The 16,916-nt window shown below is 40.8% G+C and overlaps 1 protein-coding gene across 16 annotated transcripts in view; it reads left to right on the top strand.

Moving 5' to 3' along the window:
* LOC18438178 (mannosyl-oligosaccharide glucosidase GCS1) overlaps nt 1-16,916 on the top strand; it is an 82,336-nt gene that overhangs the window by 15,022 nt on the left and 50,398 nt on the right. For 15 of the 16 annotated variants that reach the window (XR_016057549.1, XR_016057550.1, XR_016057537.1 and 12 more), the window contains exons 2-4: nt 7,293-7,366; nt 7,953-8,094; nt 8,344-8,453. Coding sequence is in view for 2 of the 16 variants with exons in the window: in XM_088869544.1 (XP_088725670.1) it covers nt 7,293-7,366; nt 7,953-8,094; nt 8,344-8,453 (326 nt within the window). In the remaining 14 variants the exon portion in view is untranslated. Of the gene's footprint in view, nt 1-4,033; nt 4,197-7,292; nt 7,367-7,952; nt 8,095-8,343; nt 8,454-16,916 lie in introns of those variants that run through there. The other variant, XM_020669892.2, reaches the window with a different exon arrangement.

The raw sequence follows: 16,916 nt of genomic DNA, 5'->3' as shown, positions 1-16,916 counted from the left end.
TCATAAAGTTGCGAATAGCCGACACCGAACCAACTTGATTTAGGCCATAAAAGTTGGAGACTCGATTTTTGACTTTGCACTAGATATTGAAGAAGCCATCATCTGCCATTTCAGGAACCTATATTCATCTCCAAACTTACCTAGACGCAGCATGGGAGATCTAGAATTCAACACACTTCCCACCCATAGAGCAGATTGGCTTGAATGTCCTTTTTTTTAGGAGGAAATTGCAAGGGCAGTGAATGATTTAGCCTCTGACAAGGCGCCTGGTCTAGACGGATTCCTCATGGCCTTTTTCAAAACATACTGGACCACTTTTAAGGAAGACTTCCATCAGTTTTTCGAGGAATTCTACTGGCATGGAAGACTTAATAAAGCCATTAATGCAACCTTCATAGCGATGGTGCCCAAGTTAGAAGGAGCATAAGATATTAAAGACTACGTCCTATCAACCTCCTTAACTCGTCATACAAGATCCTCTCCAAGGTTCTTGCATTTAGGATTAAACAGGTCCTAAATTTGGTCATGTCATATCCCTCTCCTCGTTAGCTTTCATTAAAAACAAACAGATTTTGGATGGAGTCCTCATTGCTTATGAATGTATTCACTCTCGTTTTAGAGATAAAAAGCTAGGCCTTATCTTTAAAATTGACTGGGAGAAGGCTTATGACCATGTCGAGTGGTCACTCCTTGAACAAACTCTTACTAGAATGGGGTTTGGCGAGAGATGGAGAATGTGGATGAGAGGCGACTACTCTAGTCCTTACTTCTCTGTCTTAGTTAATGGTTCTCCAAAGGGTTTCTTCCATGCGTCTAGGGGTCTAAGACAAGGAGACCCCCTCTCCCCTTTCCATTTCACTATTGTGGGAGAGGTCTTCAGCCAATCCATCTCCAGGATCTTCCAGGCTGGCCTTCTCCCATGCGTGTCACACCTGCAATATGCAGATGATACCCTGGTCTTCCTGAATGCAAATAAGATTGAAGTCCACAACCTCAAAATCTTCCTTGCTTGTTTTGAATTGGCCACTAGATTTAAGGTCAATATGACTAAGTCTAAAATGATTGGAGTTTGTCTAAATTCTTCCCAAACCAGGACCTTTATGCCAGATTGGGAGTGCGTAGTGGAAGAAACCCCAACCTCTTATCTAGGGCTACCCCTTGGGCTTGGCAAACCCAAAAAGCAGCTTTGGGGCCAAGTCATTGATAGAATAGATAGAAGACTGGCAGGGTGGAAAGGGTAATATATCTTTCTATGGTGGGCAGATGTACTCTCATCAAAGCATCTCTTGCCCACACCTCGATCTACTATATGTCGCTCTACCAAATTCCGGTTTCAGTAAAAAAGAGGATAGAACAACTTATGAGGAACTTCGTATGGTCGGGATCAGCAGAAACAAACAAGATTCACATATTATCCTGGAACAAGATCTGTACCCATAAGAAGATGGGAGGATTGGGAATAAGAGACCTTAGGAAATAGAACTGTGCACTATTGGGGAAATGGTGGTGGAGGCTAGCCAACCATGAAAATCAACTTTGGACGCAGGTGCTGGACGCAGGTGCTAAGAAGCAAATATAATATCCCCACAGACTAATTCCTACCCCTCAGGATTGGGAATTTGGAAAACTCTGGTATCCTTTCTCCCTCAATTCAGAACAAGCATCTGATTTCATGCAAGAGGAGGTAGTAGAGTGCGATTCTGGGAGGATTTGTGGTTGGGCTTATCACTACTCAAAGACATATTCCCCTCTCCTTTTGCCATATCCAATCGTAAAGACTCGCTATTTGCGGAGGAGATGACTCTCACTGGCAATTGCAAGACTTGGAACTCATCTTTTAGAAGGTCCCTTTCCGATGACGTAGTCCCTCAATTTGCTACCCTCAGCGTTGAACTCCATGGAATTTTCTTATCGCAATCGGGGATGGATTCCCTGATTTGGACCCCATCCCCCTCAGGGAGGTTCACAATAGCGTCCTTTTACACGGTATTGACGGAAGTGCCAGATATAGTCCCTTCCTCAAATAGAGTGTGGAATTCTATCGCACCCCCAAGGGCACAGTTTTATCGGTGGTTAGCGGCTCAAGGTAAGCCCCTTAGCATAGACAACCTTCAGAAGAGAGGTTTTCAATTTCCTAACAGATGCATAATGTGCCTTAAAGAAGAAGAAATTGTAACACGCCTCTTACTGCATTGTGACTTTGCATCCTCTATTTGGCGTCTACTATTTTAGTTATTTAGACTCTCATGAGTTTTTCCACTTTTCGTCTCTGTTTTGCTTGTCATTTCCTACGAGGACAGTTGGAGGAAATCTGGGAAAATACTCTGGAATGCCACAGTAATGGCTACCCTCTGGCACATATGGGGGGAAAGAAACTCTAGGATCTTTTGAGGGAAAAAGAAAACATTCCAGACCCTATTCCAAAAAATAACGTCCTTTGTTATTTTTTGGGTTTCCCAACAAAAACCCTTCGTGGGTATCTCAGCCTCTTCTTTCTTGAGAGAGTGGGATGACCTCCTTAACCTTAGTCATCACCGAGTTAAAAGTATCCCTCGATGGACTCCTCCTTCAGAGGGCTATATAAAGCTCAACTTTGATGGATGCTCATTGGGAAACCCGGGCCCGGCAGGGGGCGTGTATCGAAATCATGTAGGAGGAGTCCTTCTAACCTACTATGAATACATCGGAACGAAGGACTCGCAAATGGCAGAGGCCATCGCCCTCCTAATTGGACTCAAGAAATATAACAGTTTCAGTGGTAGATTCCTTGAGATTGAAGGAGATGCCAAAAACATTATCAAGTGGGGATCGGGGAAAATTGACCCACGTTGGTATCTGGCCCATATTTTTGATGAGATCGACCACTTATGCAAGGACTTGGAAGTGTCTTGGAAGCACACTCGGAGTACCGCAAACGCAATAGCAGATGCACTCGTTAAAGAAGCAGCTCGGCAACAGAACTAAATGGAAGTAGTGTGTAAATGGGCAAAATTATAAGCCCCTACCATGCATTCCTTTTTTGTCTGCTTTTGTAATTGGACATTCCTATAAGCCCTACTCACTTCTCTCTTCTACTAATCCTTTTTCTAATTTTCGTAGAGCAGGTTTTTTCTGGTCCTCCTCTCAAGGACCACGTTTTTATCGAGGTCCATGCTTTGTGGACCTCTTAGTATTGTTGTAACTCACTTGTTATTAAATGTTAGTTAACTTCCCTCAAAAAAAAACATTGCGGTTATGATGGCTAATGGATGCAAGCTAGCTTGTAAGGGAAGATGTGGAAATGTACCTATAACCATGGGGAATTGTCAACCAAACTCGATGTGTATGTTTTGCCCTTGGGAAGTTGCATCATGGTTTTAGGAACTCATTGGCTTAGAATAATGCGACTAATTATATGGGTTTTCTTTGAATTGTGGATGCAGTTCAAAATCAATGAGCATCAATATACCCTAAAGGTGGTTCATGCTGGCCAACAAAGATCATTAGTTCATGTCGCATGGAGAAATTCGTGTGCAAGGGGTCTCAAGGAATTGTAGCACAATTATTCTCATTGTTGGTAATGGTGGAAAATTCGGAGCATCCTGAGTTCATGTCTTTGTTATAACAATATAGTGATGTGTTTATGGGGTCCAAGGGGTTACCCCATCCGCAATCTTATGATCACGACATTTTACTTACTGGTACCTATATGTTCAAAAGACAACTAGAAAAGCTTGACCAAGAAATGATGGAAGCAAGTATCATTTGTCCTAGCAGTAGTCCTTACTTCTTGCCTATTCTCATGGTATGTGAAAAGAGTGGTCAATGGAGAATGTTCGTAGATTACAATCCCTTAAATAATGTTTAGATTAAGGACAAATTTCCCATGATCTATGACCCATGAAGGCCATTATGAGTGCTTTATTATGCCCTTTGGACTCACCGATGCACCAACAATAATTTAAAGCTGGAACAATGAGATCTTTTAACCCTATCTGAGAAAATTTATTTTGGTATTTTTTGACGACTTCTAAATTTACAACAATACGTGCAGGGAGCACTTGGATCACTTATGATGTTCATTGTGGATACTATGGGCCCGTCAACTTTATCTCATACACAATAAGTGTTCATTTGGAAGGCAGAAAGTCTGATACCTGGGTCACATCATTGGGGCTGACGATATCAAGGCAGATCCTCAGAAGATCGAAAGCATGGTAAATTCCCTAAAACATTGAAAATCTTGCATGGGTTTCTTGAACTTACTAGTTATTATCGAAATTTTGTAAAGGATTTTAGTAGAACATGTTCGCATGTATTTGTCTTATTAGAAAAGAATTCCTTCCAGTGGTTTTCTAATGCCATGATTTGCCCTTCATGCCTTGAAGAGGGCAATGAACTCCACACATGTATTAGCTCTACCTAATTTCTCCAAAGATTTCATTATAGAGGGAGAGGCCTTAGGGACTTGACTGATTGTTGTGCTTATACAAGAGGAACAACCAATAGCTTTCAATATAAGGCTTTTTCAGGCCAAATTTTGTCATTGTCGGCATATGAAAAGGAAATGTTAGCTATTATCCATGCCATAAATAAATGGAGACTGTATTTAATTGGACGACGCTTTATTATCCACATGATCATCACAGTCTTATGAAGCAAAGAATTTCAACTCCTAAGCAACAAAAATGGGTCACCAAACTCATGGGTTATGACTATGAACTGTCTCTCAAAGGGGGAAGGAGAACATACTTACAGATGCCCTTTCACATCTCCATGAGGAAGCCGTTTCTCTCAATGCTATATCTTCACCTTAGCCTGAGTAGATGGCTGCCATCAAACAAGAGTGGGGGGAGGGTGATTCTATAAAATCTCTCATGAAGGAAATTTAACGTCATGGCAAAGCCCAAATATAGATGACAAGGGTTTTTCGATACAGAGGCGTGTAGTGTTGGCCCCTACCTCGTCTTGGAAATATATGCGAGGCATTCAGTTTTTTTCAAAACATACGAGTGGGTTTCGAGGTCCTTCTATTGGAACGGGACTAAGCATGATGCTGAACAGTTTGTTGCAGAACGTGAAGTACGCCAATGATCAAAACGACAGGCTCCCCAGGATGATTGCAGTCACTCCCTATACTCGATCATAAATGAGCTGATATTTCAATAGACTTCACTGAATACTCTTCCTATTTCTCATGGAAAGTTCGTCAAATAATTGGTTGTTGATTAGTTGGGTAAGTATGCTTACTTCGTCCTTCTACTCTCTCTCTCCCCCTATTTACTGTTATTGTGGCTGTTTAAGTTTTCCTTGATCATATATTTAAGCTCTGGAATGCCAAGTGCTATTGTGAGTGATCGTGATGCAACTGGTTTTGTGAGTAATTTTAGGTGACAGTTGTTGAAGCTGCAGGATACCCAGTTGAAAATGAGTTTGCCCTACGATCCTCAAACTTACAAGTAGGCTTATGTGGTCAACTAGTGTTTTGAGACCTATTGATGGTGTTTCGCATCGAGCCAACCCAAAATTGGGTTAGATGCCCCATGGCTGAATGGCGGTACACTACCACCCACCACCATTCCATCAAAATGATATGAAGCTGTTTATGGGCAACTATCATGTCTTATATCCCTGGGGCTACAAGTGTTCAAGCTGTAGATTCAAGGCTATAAAGTCGAGAGCATGTCACACAATTTTGAAGGAAAATCTAAATTCTGAGTAATGTTGCATGAAGAACCAAGCAGATAAAAAGTGGACCGAAAGAGAGTACCAAATAGGAGATGTGGTCTTCCTTGTGGTTACAATCATATTGCCGACCTTTGTGGAGGTTTGTGGCCTAAGAAGCTTGCTCATAAATTTATGGGCCATATAAGTTTATTGAGTGCATTGGACATGTTGCTTACAAGTTAGAGCTACCTGAATCATCCAAGATCTACCCAGTCTTTCATGCATCATACATCATACTTGGAGAAAGTAGCGGGACAAAGATCAATAGTGCATACCAAACTTCCTCAACTCTCAAATGACGGAATATTGGAGCTGGAACCTGTCGCCACCTTAGACAGTTGCATGTGCAAATTTCAAAACCATGCCATTACTGAGGTGCTGGTCCAATGAAAAGCTATTGAACCTGATGATGCCACATGTGAATGATGGCACAAATTCGTCGAGCGCTTCCCCCATTTTCAGCCTTGTGGACAGGGCTCTCTTTGGGAGGCTGACATGTAAGAATTCGGTCACTAAGTGTCCAACTTGATGGTCAAGTAAAGTATGTGACTTGATGGTGAAGTTTAGGTGTCATTGAGTTCTATAAATTGCTGTAATGGGGTGTGGTATGGAGATAAGAAGAAGCTGACATTGAGTCTTGTAAGGAGGTAGTCCTCTTACTGCTGAGTTCTTGGGTTTTCTAGCCCATTCTCTTTTTTCTATTTAATTGTTTCCTAGTTATTTTGTTTTATCCTTGTATTCCTTTCTTAGGCTCGTTCCAATTGGGTTTGAATATCAAGGTTTGATAGTGTTCATGAGGTTTTTGGGTGACTGGGTCTGGAAATGGTTGCATAAATGGATGGAATTGTTTAAGTTTTGCAGTTTCAAGGGGAGCATTTTTGTTTTTGAAATATCAAACTGGTTTCTGAAATTTTGGATTTGAGTTAGGTGATAGATGGGACTCGACAAGGTTGCATATCCAAGAAATTGTTGAATTTTTTGTAATATTGAGTGAGCATTTAGGTTTTTAAATTTTTTAATGAGGTTTTTGATTATCAGGGTTTCGATAGGGTTTCTGAGATTGTTGGGTGATTGGATCTGGAAATTGTTGCATAAATGGATAAAATTGTCAGAGTTTTTCTAGTCTCAAAGGGAAAGTTTTGGGTTTTTAAAATATGGATCTAGTTTTCTTAAATTTAGGATTTCAGTTGGGTGATAGTTGGGACGGGACATGGTTGCATAGTCAAGAAAATTGTACAATTCTTTGCAATTTTTAGTGAGCATTTGGTTTACTTGGTCATTGAATGGGGCGTTTGATTTTTGGGTCTGTAAATACTAACATGAATGGATGTAATTGATAAAATTTGGATTTTTAGGGGGGAAATTTTGGTTATTGAAGTGGGTTTCTATAACTTGAAGTTTTGGTTGGGCTTTTGATTGTTAGATCTAGAAATAGTTGCATAAACTTAGAGAAGTGTAGATTGTTTTGCAATTTCAAGTGAGCATTTGTATTGCAGAATAGTGTTCTTGAGTTTAGAATTTCAATTGGTTTTTTATTGTTTGATCTGGAATTGATTGCATAAATGGAGAGAATTGTTATTTTTCAGTTTCAAGGGGAGCATAGGGAAAGCATGTATTGGGGAACTTACAGGCCACACCTTTATCTAGGGATTCGAGCAAGGTATGGTCATTGTTTCCATGGAGTCATCTAGTTTGTTATATGCTTTCACAATTTTTATGTATTTATTTAAGGCTTTCATAGTGACTATGGTAGAATCACTGGTTATCTAAGTGTGTTGCTTTAAAGCTAATCAGTTCATTTGAATTGCAACAATTGGTTTTCAATTTTATAACTTCACTTTTCTAAGGTCGCCTGTGCGTATCAATAATATAACGCATATTGTATGTGTTCCTTGTATTTGCTGCCTTTCTATTTTATGAAATTATTATGTTAAATAATGCAGACTGTTCATCAGTTCATTATTTAAATATATATTTGGTCACTTGTAATGTTGCTGTTAGCCTATGTTCTTGAATTCTTTGTACTCTTGTGCAACTCTTTTAGATTGTATTCGTGTCTGTATGAATCTCTTACAGGGGAATAATGGGGCAGCCATTTCATTTTAAAAGCTTTTTCACTTTGATGAATTAAAGGATTATTATATTTTATATTAAGTGGTTAACTTGGTGTGCCCATTGTCAAATAGATCCGGGTTGGATGCTGCATGCTGATTGGTATTTGTGGTAATTGACTTCTGAATTCGCAGGACTCCGAAGTCATTAATGGCTGGATTGATGTGGATTGGACTCAAGGATGGGCAATACTTTCTAAGGCATGTTTGCGAAGATTCAGATGATCTGCGCACTTATGGATGGCTTCGTCACAATGGGCGGGATTATGGACAACAGGCATGAAATTAGTCTCATCAGTATTAGAAGTACCCTTTCTTGTAGTAGTTGTTGATGGGGCTTCTCCTTCAGTGATTCTATGAAAAATGAGAAATATCCGTTGTTTAGATTCTTATTCATCTATCCTATATCCGTTGTTTAGATTCTTATTCATCTATCCTAAAGCAGTAGGCATCATTGGACCATTTCTGTTTTCATTCCTAGCTGACTTTGAATCTCTAATAGAGGTTTGACTATTGATTTTGTCAGGTGTTGGTTGATCAAGATACGCATATATCTACTTCCTTTCTGAAATCCCATGAAATTGGGTCCGGCTATGGTGGAGATTGGGCTGTACGAATCGATGCAAATCTGGATAAGTAATATTCATTCCTTTTAGTTTGTTTCGATATTGTTTCATGGTCTGTTTGTTTTGGATGATAGCGGCTCTATGTTTTCGCTTTCATGTAATTAACAAAATAAAATGTTCAGTGAAATGATTACTAGATCCTACTGGAATCAAATGCTCATAGATGCATCCATATATTTACCAACAACGGTGTGTTAGCATGTGTGTGGACATTTAGGTCTGCACATGATTTCGTGGGCGTCTACTGTTTGCATTTGGCTTCCATGGAAGATCATTTCATGGCTTGTGTGTGTGCATGCATGCCTGTAGTCAATTGACTCTGGAACTTATACCTATCTTCAGAGCTCTTTTGCCTCAAATTGAATGCCTCAATATTTTCACATGTTTTACCATGCCTTTTTATTTAGCAATTAGCAATATTGGCAAGGCATGTTTTGTTCCTGTATAGAATCTCACTTTTTTGTTTTTCATAACTCATAAATTTTCAACAGCTTTGAAAGTTAAAATCACATAATATGTTATAGAGTGACAATTTATTTTGACTTTAAATACTTGAATTCTACCCGAATTGAGACCTCCAAATTAGATAAGCTATCTACCACTAAGTCTGCATCCCTTTAATTCCATGATAGATGTTTCCAGTGTTCCATCTTTGAATTTTGAATACTAGTAATACATTTCAGTAGGGTGTAGCATAATTGTTTTAAAGCCATCATATGATGTTCCATGAGCCAACTTTATTTGTCAAAAGGAAAAAAAGTGGAATTTTTTATGAGTGCCAATCCCTTGGGGTCCCTGACCAATTTTCCACCAGCAATTATAGGGTGGGAAAACCTTATATAAAAGGTTTTATGCAATAAATGGTAATCACATATATCCCTAGATTGTTTACACAATTGTAGGTGATTTACCTTTAGTAGCTTATTTGCAAGAGAGACACATGCACCTCCAATGCAAAAGTGAATCCATTAACTCATCCGTGAGCTTATCATCTCATCACATGGTAAGCATGCATAAATATTAAAAATGGGAGGCTTATTTAAGGCAGTTTGAGACAGCATGGCCACTTTGGCTCCATTTCAGTTGTACCTTGTACGTGTTGGCAGTCTGGGACTTGAAGTACTCACTTTAGTCCTAGCAGTGGGTCCTGTCAACACTGAACTATGTTAACCTAGTTTGATAACAAAACTAGCACCACATGAGTGTGGTCTTAATTAATTGATTCAAACTTAGGGCCTATTGGGTAACTAGAAGCTGGGGTTCTTTGGAACTTGGGAGTTCCAGTTCATTGGAAGCTGGAACTATTGATTTCTGGAAGTTCTGGAGTACTTGTTTGATTTCTTGTCTGGAAGTTTTCGAATACAGAGATCGCGCTTCATAATCATCTGACAATGCTTCATGGAGATCAGGCTTTGTAGCTTTCTACACACACATACATAGAATAATGACAACGAGAGAGAAAAGAAAGTGGAGTGGCAATGGTGATGGGAGAGAGAGATGAGACAGTGGCTGGGCTTGCAAGGTGAGAGAGCATGAGGGAAGAGATCTCCAAAAGAGAGAATGACAATATTCACGCAGGAGAGCGAAAAGAGAGACAAATGGGCATGGTAAGGAGAGAGACAAGAGAATGGCTAGGGTTGTGACACGAGAGAGGAAAATATGGGATAAGCGAAAAAATGGTGAGGTGAACTTCCTATAAAAGTGGATAAGAAATCTTCCATTGAGGGGTTGAAAGTTGCAGGTTCTCATTTTTTGATAACCTAGAACATTTAAAATATAGGAGTAAATAATGAAAGGAGGAGAAAAAGGAAGAAAACAACATGAAGAAATCAAGTGCTCTATAAGAGAGAGAATGAGGAAGGAAGAGGATGTTGAGAGAGGAAGAAACAGAGAGTGCGATGTTAGGTCATATTGAGCTTCATCACCTCTCATATATTTAGATTAGTTATAAAAGATTTACGTTATAAAAATGTTCTTTTGTGGAGAAAAGGAAACATAAGTCCTTAGAGAGTTAAATACAAAATAGGAAAAATAAGTCCTTAGAGAGTTAAATACAAAATAATTAGAACTAAGCCTTAAATAATCACTCTCAAAACACTCCCCCTCAAAATGGTGCATAGATATTAATCATGCCCTGCTTGCTTAAGATAATTCATAGTCGATATTTAGCAGCCATCGTTGTTAGAGTATCTGCTAGTTGATCTTTTGTCTTTACGTGAGGAAGCCAAATTTCTCTGGTAGCAACTCTCTATCGAATAGAATGTTGGTCTACCTCAACATTCTTGGTCCGATCATATGCGGAACATGATTGTGAGCTATACTAATGGCGGCCTTGTTATCAGAGTAAGACATTGATCCACAGGAAAACCAAGTTCCCATAATAAGATTTTTAAACACAACAATTCACATGCACTATAAACCATGGAACAGTACTTTGCTTCTGCACTTTCGGGCTACAAATTGATTGTTTTTACTCCAAGTCACAATGTTACCCTCAATTAGAGTGCAAAAGCATGATATGGAACTTTGGTCTATAACACAACCAACCTCCCAATTTGCGCATATATAAGCCTCAACTTGGATGTGCTCACTTTTCGCAAACAGCAATCGTTTACTTGGTGATGATTTTAAATATCTAAGAACTCTGTAAGCAGCTTCAATATGAGTAGTTCTAGGAGCATGCATGGACTGACTGATGATGCTCATAGCATATTTAATATCTGGACACGTTACTGAAAGATATATCAATATACACATCAACCTTTAGAAAATATGTACTTTTTAAGTGCTTCACCTTTTTTGTCATCGAGCTTATGATTTTGTTGTATGGGAGTATCAACAGGTTTTGCCTTAAGCTTCCTGGTTCCATTAAGAAGATCCAACACATAATTCCTTTGAGAGATAAAGATTCCTCTCTTCAACTTGGCAACTTCTATACCAAGAAAATACTTCAATGGGCCAAATCTTTAATCACAAATTCCCTAATTAGAAAGCTTTTGAGTTGTTGAATTTCTCAAAGGCAATTTCCTGTTACAACAATATCATCCACATACACAATTAGGGCGGTGGTAACGAAGTTGGTATGTTTCACAAACAGAGTGTGCTTAGCATGAGTTCGAGCATCTCCAACTCTTTCGACAACACCACTAAACCTTGTCAACACCATGCTCGGGGAGACTGCTTTAATCCATAAATGCCCTTTTCGATCTACACTCTTTTCCTTCATTTCCCGGAGCCCTAAATCTAGGTGGAAGTTAGCTATATTTTTCTTCCTGCAAATCCTTTTGAAGGAACACATTCTTGTCATCTAGTTGGTGCAACGACACTCCATGTTAGCTGCTATAGATAAAAGGAGTTGAATATAATTCATCTTACAAACATTAGTGAAGGTCTTTTGATAGTTTGTTCCATAGTTACCGGGAACGGGAGCTACAAGAGCTTTGGAATTGGTAGCAGGAGCACGGAGCAAGGTAGGCTCGAAGATTAGTGGTTTGGGGAACGAGGTTCGTACATGGTCAAGTGAAAGGATCGAGATCCCTGAATTTTAGGGAGCGTGCTCCATATCTTTACAAGAGCGAATTCTTTACTAAATGGGATCGCTGTCCTCCATGATAAGGATCGAGGTTCTCGAAGTTCACTTATCAACTGTATTGTAACTTGGCAGCGACTACCATTGAACAATATTTTTAACTTTTTTCAAATTCACAAACCTAGTATCAATGTTAACAAAATTCATGTCATTCAAATTCTCTTTTACGCTTTTGTTGTCATTGAAGTATGATCTTACACATGGCGATATAAAAATCCAATATTGTGATGTAATACCTAAGTCCAACCATTCTACAGGGTTGTCGGTATAGATGGTCCAACCACTCTACCAATCCCATCTAAATTAGATAGATTCCTCCTTTCAGTAAATTGGGAGGAAAATTTTCGAGATCTTTATCTTTGGCCCTACCTAAACCTACGTCGGACCACTGTCCTATTCTGCTTGATATCAATGCAATAACGAGGGGCCCCAAACCCTTCAGATTTGAACTTCATTGGCTCCAAGAAGAGTCCCTACTTACCCTTGTCCAAACTTGGTGGAATTCTTTTGCTCCCCATGTTACGGGTAGAGCTCGTTATATCGTTCAGACCAAACTCCAACTGCTTAAATCAGCCATCAAAACATGGAGTAGTTCCATCCCCGGTAACTTCTCCCACATTAAGTCTTCACTGTTAGGAACCATCAAGAATTTGGACATTCTGGAGGAAACAAGATCTCTAGATGCCTCAGAGCAGGACCTCAGATCCAAGTCAAAATTGGAATATCTTTCTACTCTCAAGAAAGAAGAGATCTACTGGTTCCAAAGATCAAGAGTCTTCTGGTTGAAGGTAGGGTACTATAATACTGCTTTTTTTCATCAGATAGCCAACTGTCGCATAAGAGACAATACTATCTCGATGATCAAAGTAAACAACACCTACCTTACCCAACCTGGCGAAATAGAGCAGGCAATCATAGAGTTCTTTCAGACCCTATATTCTGCTCCCTCAGGTCCTAGACCGAGAATGTCTTCCCTTGATTTCTTAACTCTCACTGAAGACTAAGTTGTTTGGTTAGAGAGACCCTTTACAGAAGAAGAAATTCTACAAGCTATCAATGCTCTAGCCAAAGACAAGGCCCCCGAACCCGATGGCTTTCTGATTGCCCCCTTCAAGGCTTTGTGGGAAGTCCTCCGTTCTGACTTCCTTCTCTTCTTTGAGGAATTTTTCCAAAAGGGAACTCTCCATAAAGCCTTGAATGCCACCTTCCTAACACTGGTCCCAAAAGTAGAAGGAGCCAAGGAAATAAAAGACTTCCTCTCAATCAGCCTTCTTAACTCCTCCTACAAGATTCTGGCTAAAGTACTCGCCACTAGGCTTCAACATATTCTCCCCTCTATCATCTCCTCCACACAATCAGCCTTCATCATAGGTAGACAGATTCTCGATGGGGCTTTAGTGGCCCACGAGTGTGTTCACTCGAGACATCTGACAAAAAAACGAAGTCTTATCTTCAAAATCGATTGGGAAAAAGCTTATGACCATGTGGACTGGTTAATTCTGGATGAATCCATGGCCAGAATGGGTTTTGGGGAGAGATGGAGGATGTGGATGAGAGGTTGCTACTCCCATCCACATTTCTCTATTCTCATTAATGAAAGCCCAAAAGGATACTTCCCCTCCTCGAGGGGTCTCCATCAAGGAGACCCCCTCTCCCCCTTCCTGGTTGCAATCGCGACAGAAGTTTTCAGTCGCTCTATCTCTCGAATATATCAGGCAGGTCGCCTTTTTGGCTTCATAACTAGCAGACATGGCCCAACTGTGTCTCATTTGCAATACGCAGATGACACCCTGTTGTTTTTGGATGCCTCTCCAAGCGAAGTCGACACCCTAAAAATGTTCCTCAACTGTTTTCAAATAGCAACTGGGTTCAAAGTTAATTTGCAAAAATCCAGAATGCTGGGGGTTGCTATGACAACTGCAGAAGTCAGAGCACTCGTGCCAAGCTGGGGGTGTAAAGTCGAGGATCTCCCTACCACATACCTTGGTCTACCTCTAGGACTTGGGAAACCTAAGAACAGGCAATGGTCCCAAGTCCTAGATAAGGTAGATAGGCACCTGGCAAGCTGGAAGGGTAGATTCCTTTCAATGGCAGGTAGAACGACCCTGATTAAAGCTACTATTGCAAACTCCCCAGTCTACCTCATATCCCTCTTCCAGATGCCTGCCCAGGTGGCTAACCATCTGAACCAACTCATGAGAAACTTCTTATGGTCGAGGTAGGTTGAAAAGAAAAAATATCATCTAGTAGCTTGGGACAATGTTTGTCGACCTAAAAACCAGGGTGGCCTAGGTATCAAAGTCATGTGAAAGCACAACCTGTCTCTACTCGGAAAATGGTGGTGGCGCCTAGCCACTCAGCCTAATGCACTTTGGGCACAGGTTCTAAGGCAAAAATATCGATTCCCTGAGGGTGCCTGGTTGCCAGAAAGGACTCAACGGCACAACGCCTCAGGAGCCTGGAAAACCTTCTCAACTGCCTTGACTCCTTTCATTAGGTCCATAAGGTTCCACCCAAGAGATGGCTCTAGAGTAAAATTCTGGTCAAATTTGTGGTTAGGACCCTGCCCCCTGTGTGAGGTGTTCCCTACCCTCTACTCTCTTGCTCGTAATAAAGAATCCTCTATTGCTGAGGAGATGATTCTGACTGGAGGCCGTAGAGTTTGGAACCCTTCCTTTCGAAGGAACCTAATCAAAGAGCAAACCAGCTACTTCCAGGTACTCTCGACAACCGTACACTCTCTCTTCATCCTACCTCAAGGCAACGATGCCATTGTGGACTTTAGTCCCCTCTGGGAACTTCTCGGTTGCCTCCTTCTATAAAAGCTTGACCCTCTTACCCACCTCCTTGGGGTTTCATAACTCAGTTCTGTCCAGAGTTTGGGCCACCATTGCTCCACCTACAGTCCAGACCTTCAACTGGCTTGTGTTCTCTCATAAAGCCCTCACAGTGGACCACCTCCAAAAGAGAGGGATCCCCATCCCTAATAGGTTTGCTTTGTGTGAATGTGAGGAAGAAACAAACCTCCACCTTTTTATCCTCTGTGACTTCTCATACGACCTCTGGGGCCGTGTTTTGCAACTATTTGGCATCATATGGGTCACCCCCCCCTCCGTCAAGGCTTTGACATCTTACGATCTTGACTCATGCTGGCCAAAGGCCGGAAGAATCTTGTGGAAGGAAACTATAGCTGCAACTATCTGGACTGTTTGGCTGGAAAGAAATTCAAGAATCTTTCTGGGCTCTAAACTCCATGCACCGGCACTCTTTCACAAGGCAATCTCTATGGTCTCCTTTTGGGCCTCAAATCACAAGGTCTTTTCGAGTATCCCAGAGAGCTTCTTCCTTACCCAATGGAATAATGTCCTCCATCATCAACCGCAATTGGTCACAAAGGCAATATCCTCCTAACACTGTTTGAGCACCTTGGCCTTAAGGACTCCCATCACGCAGAAGCCTTGGCCCTCTTAATAGCCTTGAAAAACTTCAATCATTCTTGGGGCTCACACCTCACAGTGGAAGGTGACTCACAAAATGTCATCTCCTGGGCAAGTAGAGCAAGCTCTCCACCATGGCACCTAACTCCAATTTTTTATGAGATTCATCACATTTGCAGGGCTATGGACGTCTCCTGGAAGCATATATGGAGGACATCCAAGGACTATGCAGATTGCTTGGCGAAAGAGGGAGCTAGAAGTCAAAGACAAGATGTTCAAGCCGGGTCCACCTTCTTTTTTGCGCGGGACCAGTGGCACACAACTTAAACCTCTATGTTATTAGGTTTTTTTGCATAGTTGGATTTTGTGAAAGCTCAATGTAATTATGTAATTGGGCGACTTCTATAAGCCCGTTTTGTGCATGATAGACTAAACGATTTTTTGCTGAGTCCCCCATGTGTGGGTAACATCAGACTCCCATAGCCATGTAATCTCCTTCATCATTAATACAAGTTAACTTCATATCAAAAAAAAAAAAACCTAGGTCCTCGATCCCATGTTAGCAATGGGAATGGAGGGTGATAAAAACAGCACACCTACCTACATTGGTCTGCCTACGACATGTGGATCCATTACAGAAATTGCACACCTACCTACATTGGTCTGCCCACAAGGCACATGTCCTCATTTTTGGCACCAATCAGTTGGATTGCTCGGATATCAAATAATGATTAATATAAGAATTTTGTGATAGATTGTTTCCAAAAAAAAATGCCGCAATAGTTAAGTTCTCCTTTGCAAAGAAAGAAAAAGGAAAGCCATTGCCATATATAATTCCCAATAGCTCTCCTCTATCGAAGATTGCTAGGGGTTCACAGACATATACATGAGAAAGACCTCACATTTCCACGCATATATGTTATTCCATCACCCATAAGGCAATCTCACATGTGGCTCAATTTGGTTGACAAACACGCAAGCGATAGAAGTCGTTCAAGAAGTATACAAGACTTAGTGGAACTAGCTCCAAGGAAGTTGAGCATATTGACATTCTTCAATTGAACCATAACGCGACTAACTTTTGTATCTCCTACCATCTTCTTGCTTCTCTCCTTGTCCTCGTAAAATATGTAAGAAATCATGGAGTTCAAAGGGATTGTAGGTCATAAAAATTTGGAGGTCTACACTCGATTGTATATGAACAAAAGAAATGCATCGGTGAAACCCGCTCCCTAATTCGAGGATACTCAATTCTAAGATTGTGGAATTGTGGTTTCGCTTACTCATGGAACCATGATCTTTGGCATAGGGATCTGGATCCCATTAGATGGGATCGTGTTCCTCGATTTCTGGAATTGAGATCCCAAATATCAAGGAATCGCCCGGAATCGAGAGCCCGTATCTTAGAGCGCGGGATCAAGCTTCTGGAGCGAAATCGACCCCCTCC

This window comes from Amborella trichopoda, chromosome 6 (assembly GCF_054954075.1).
Source record: "Amborella trichopoda isolate Santa Cruz 75 chromosome 6, AtrichopodaSantaCruz75HAP2 v2.0, whole genome shotgun sequence".
Taxonomy (NCBI): Eukaryota; Viridiplantae; Streptophyta; class Magnoliopsida; order Amborellales; family Amborellaceae; genus Amborella; species Amborella trichopoda.
The sequence above is the reverse complement of the archived record's forward strand: the minus strand, read 5'-3'. Positions and strand labels throughout refer to the sequence as shown.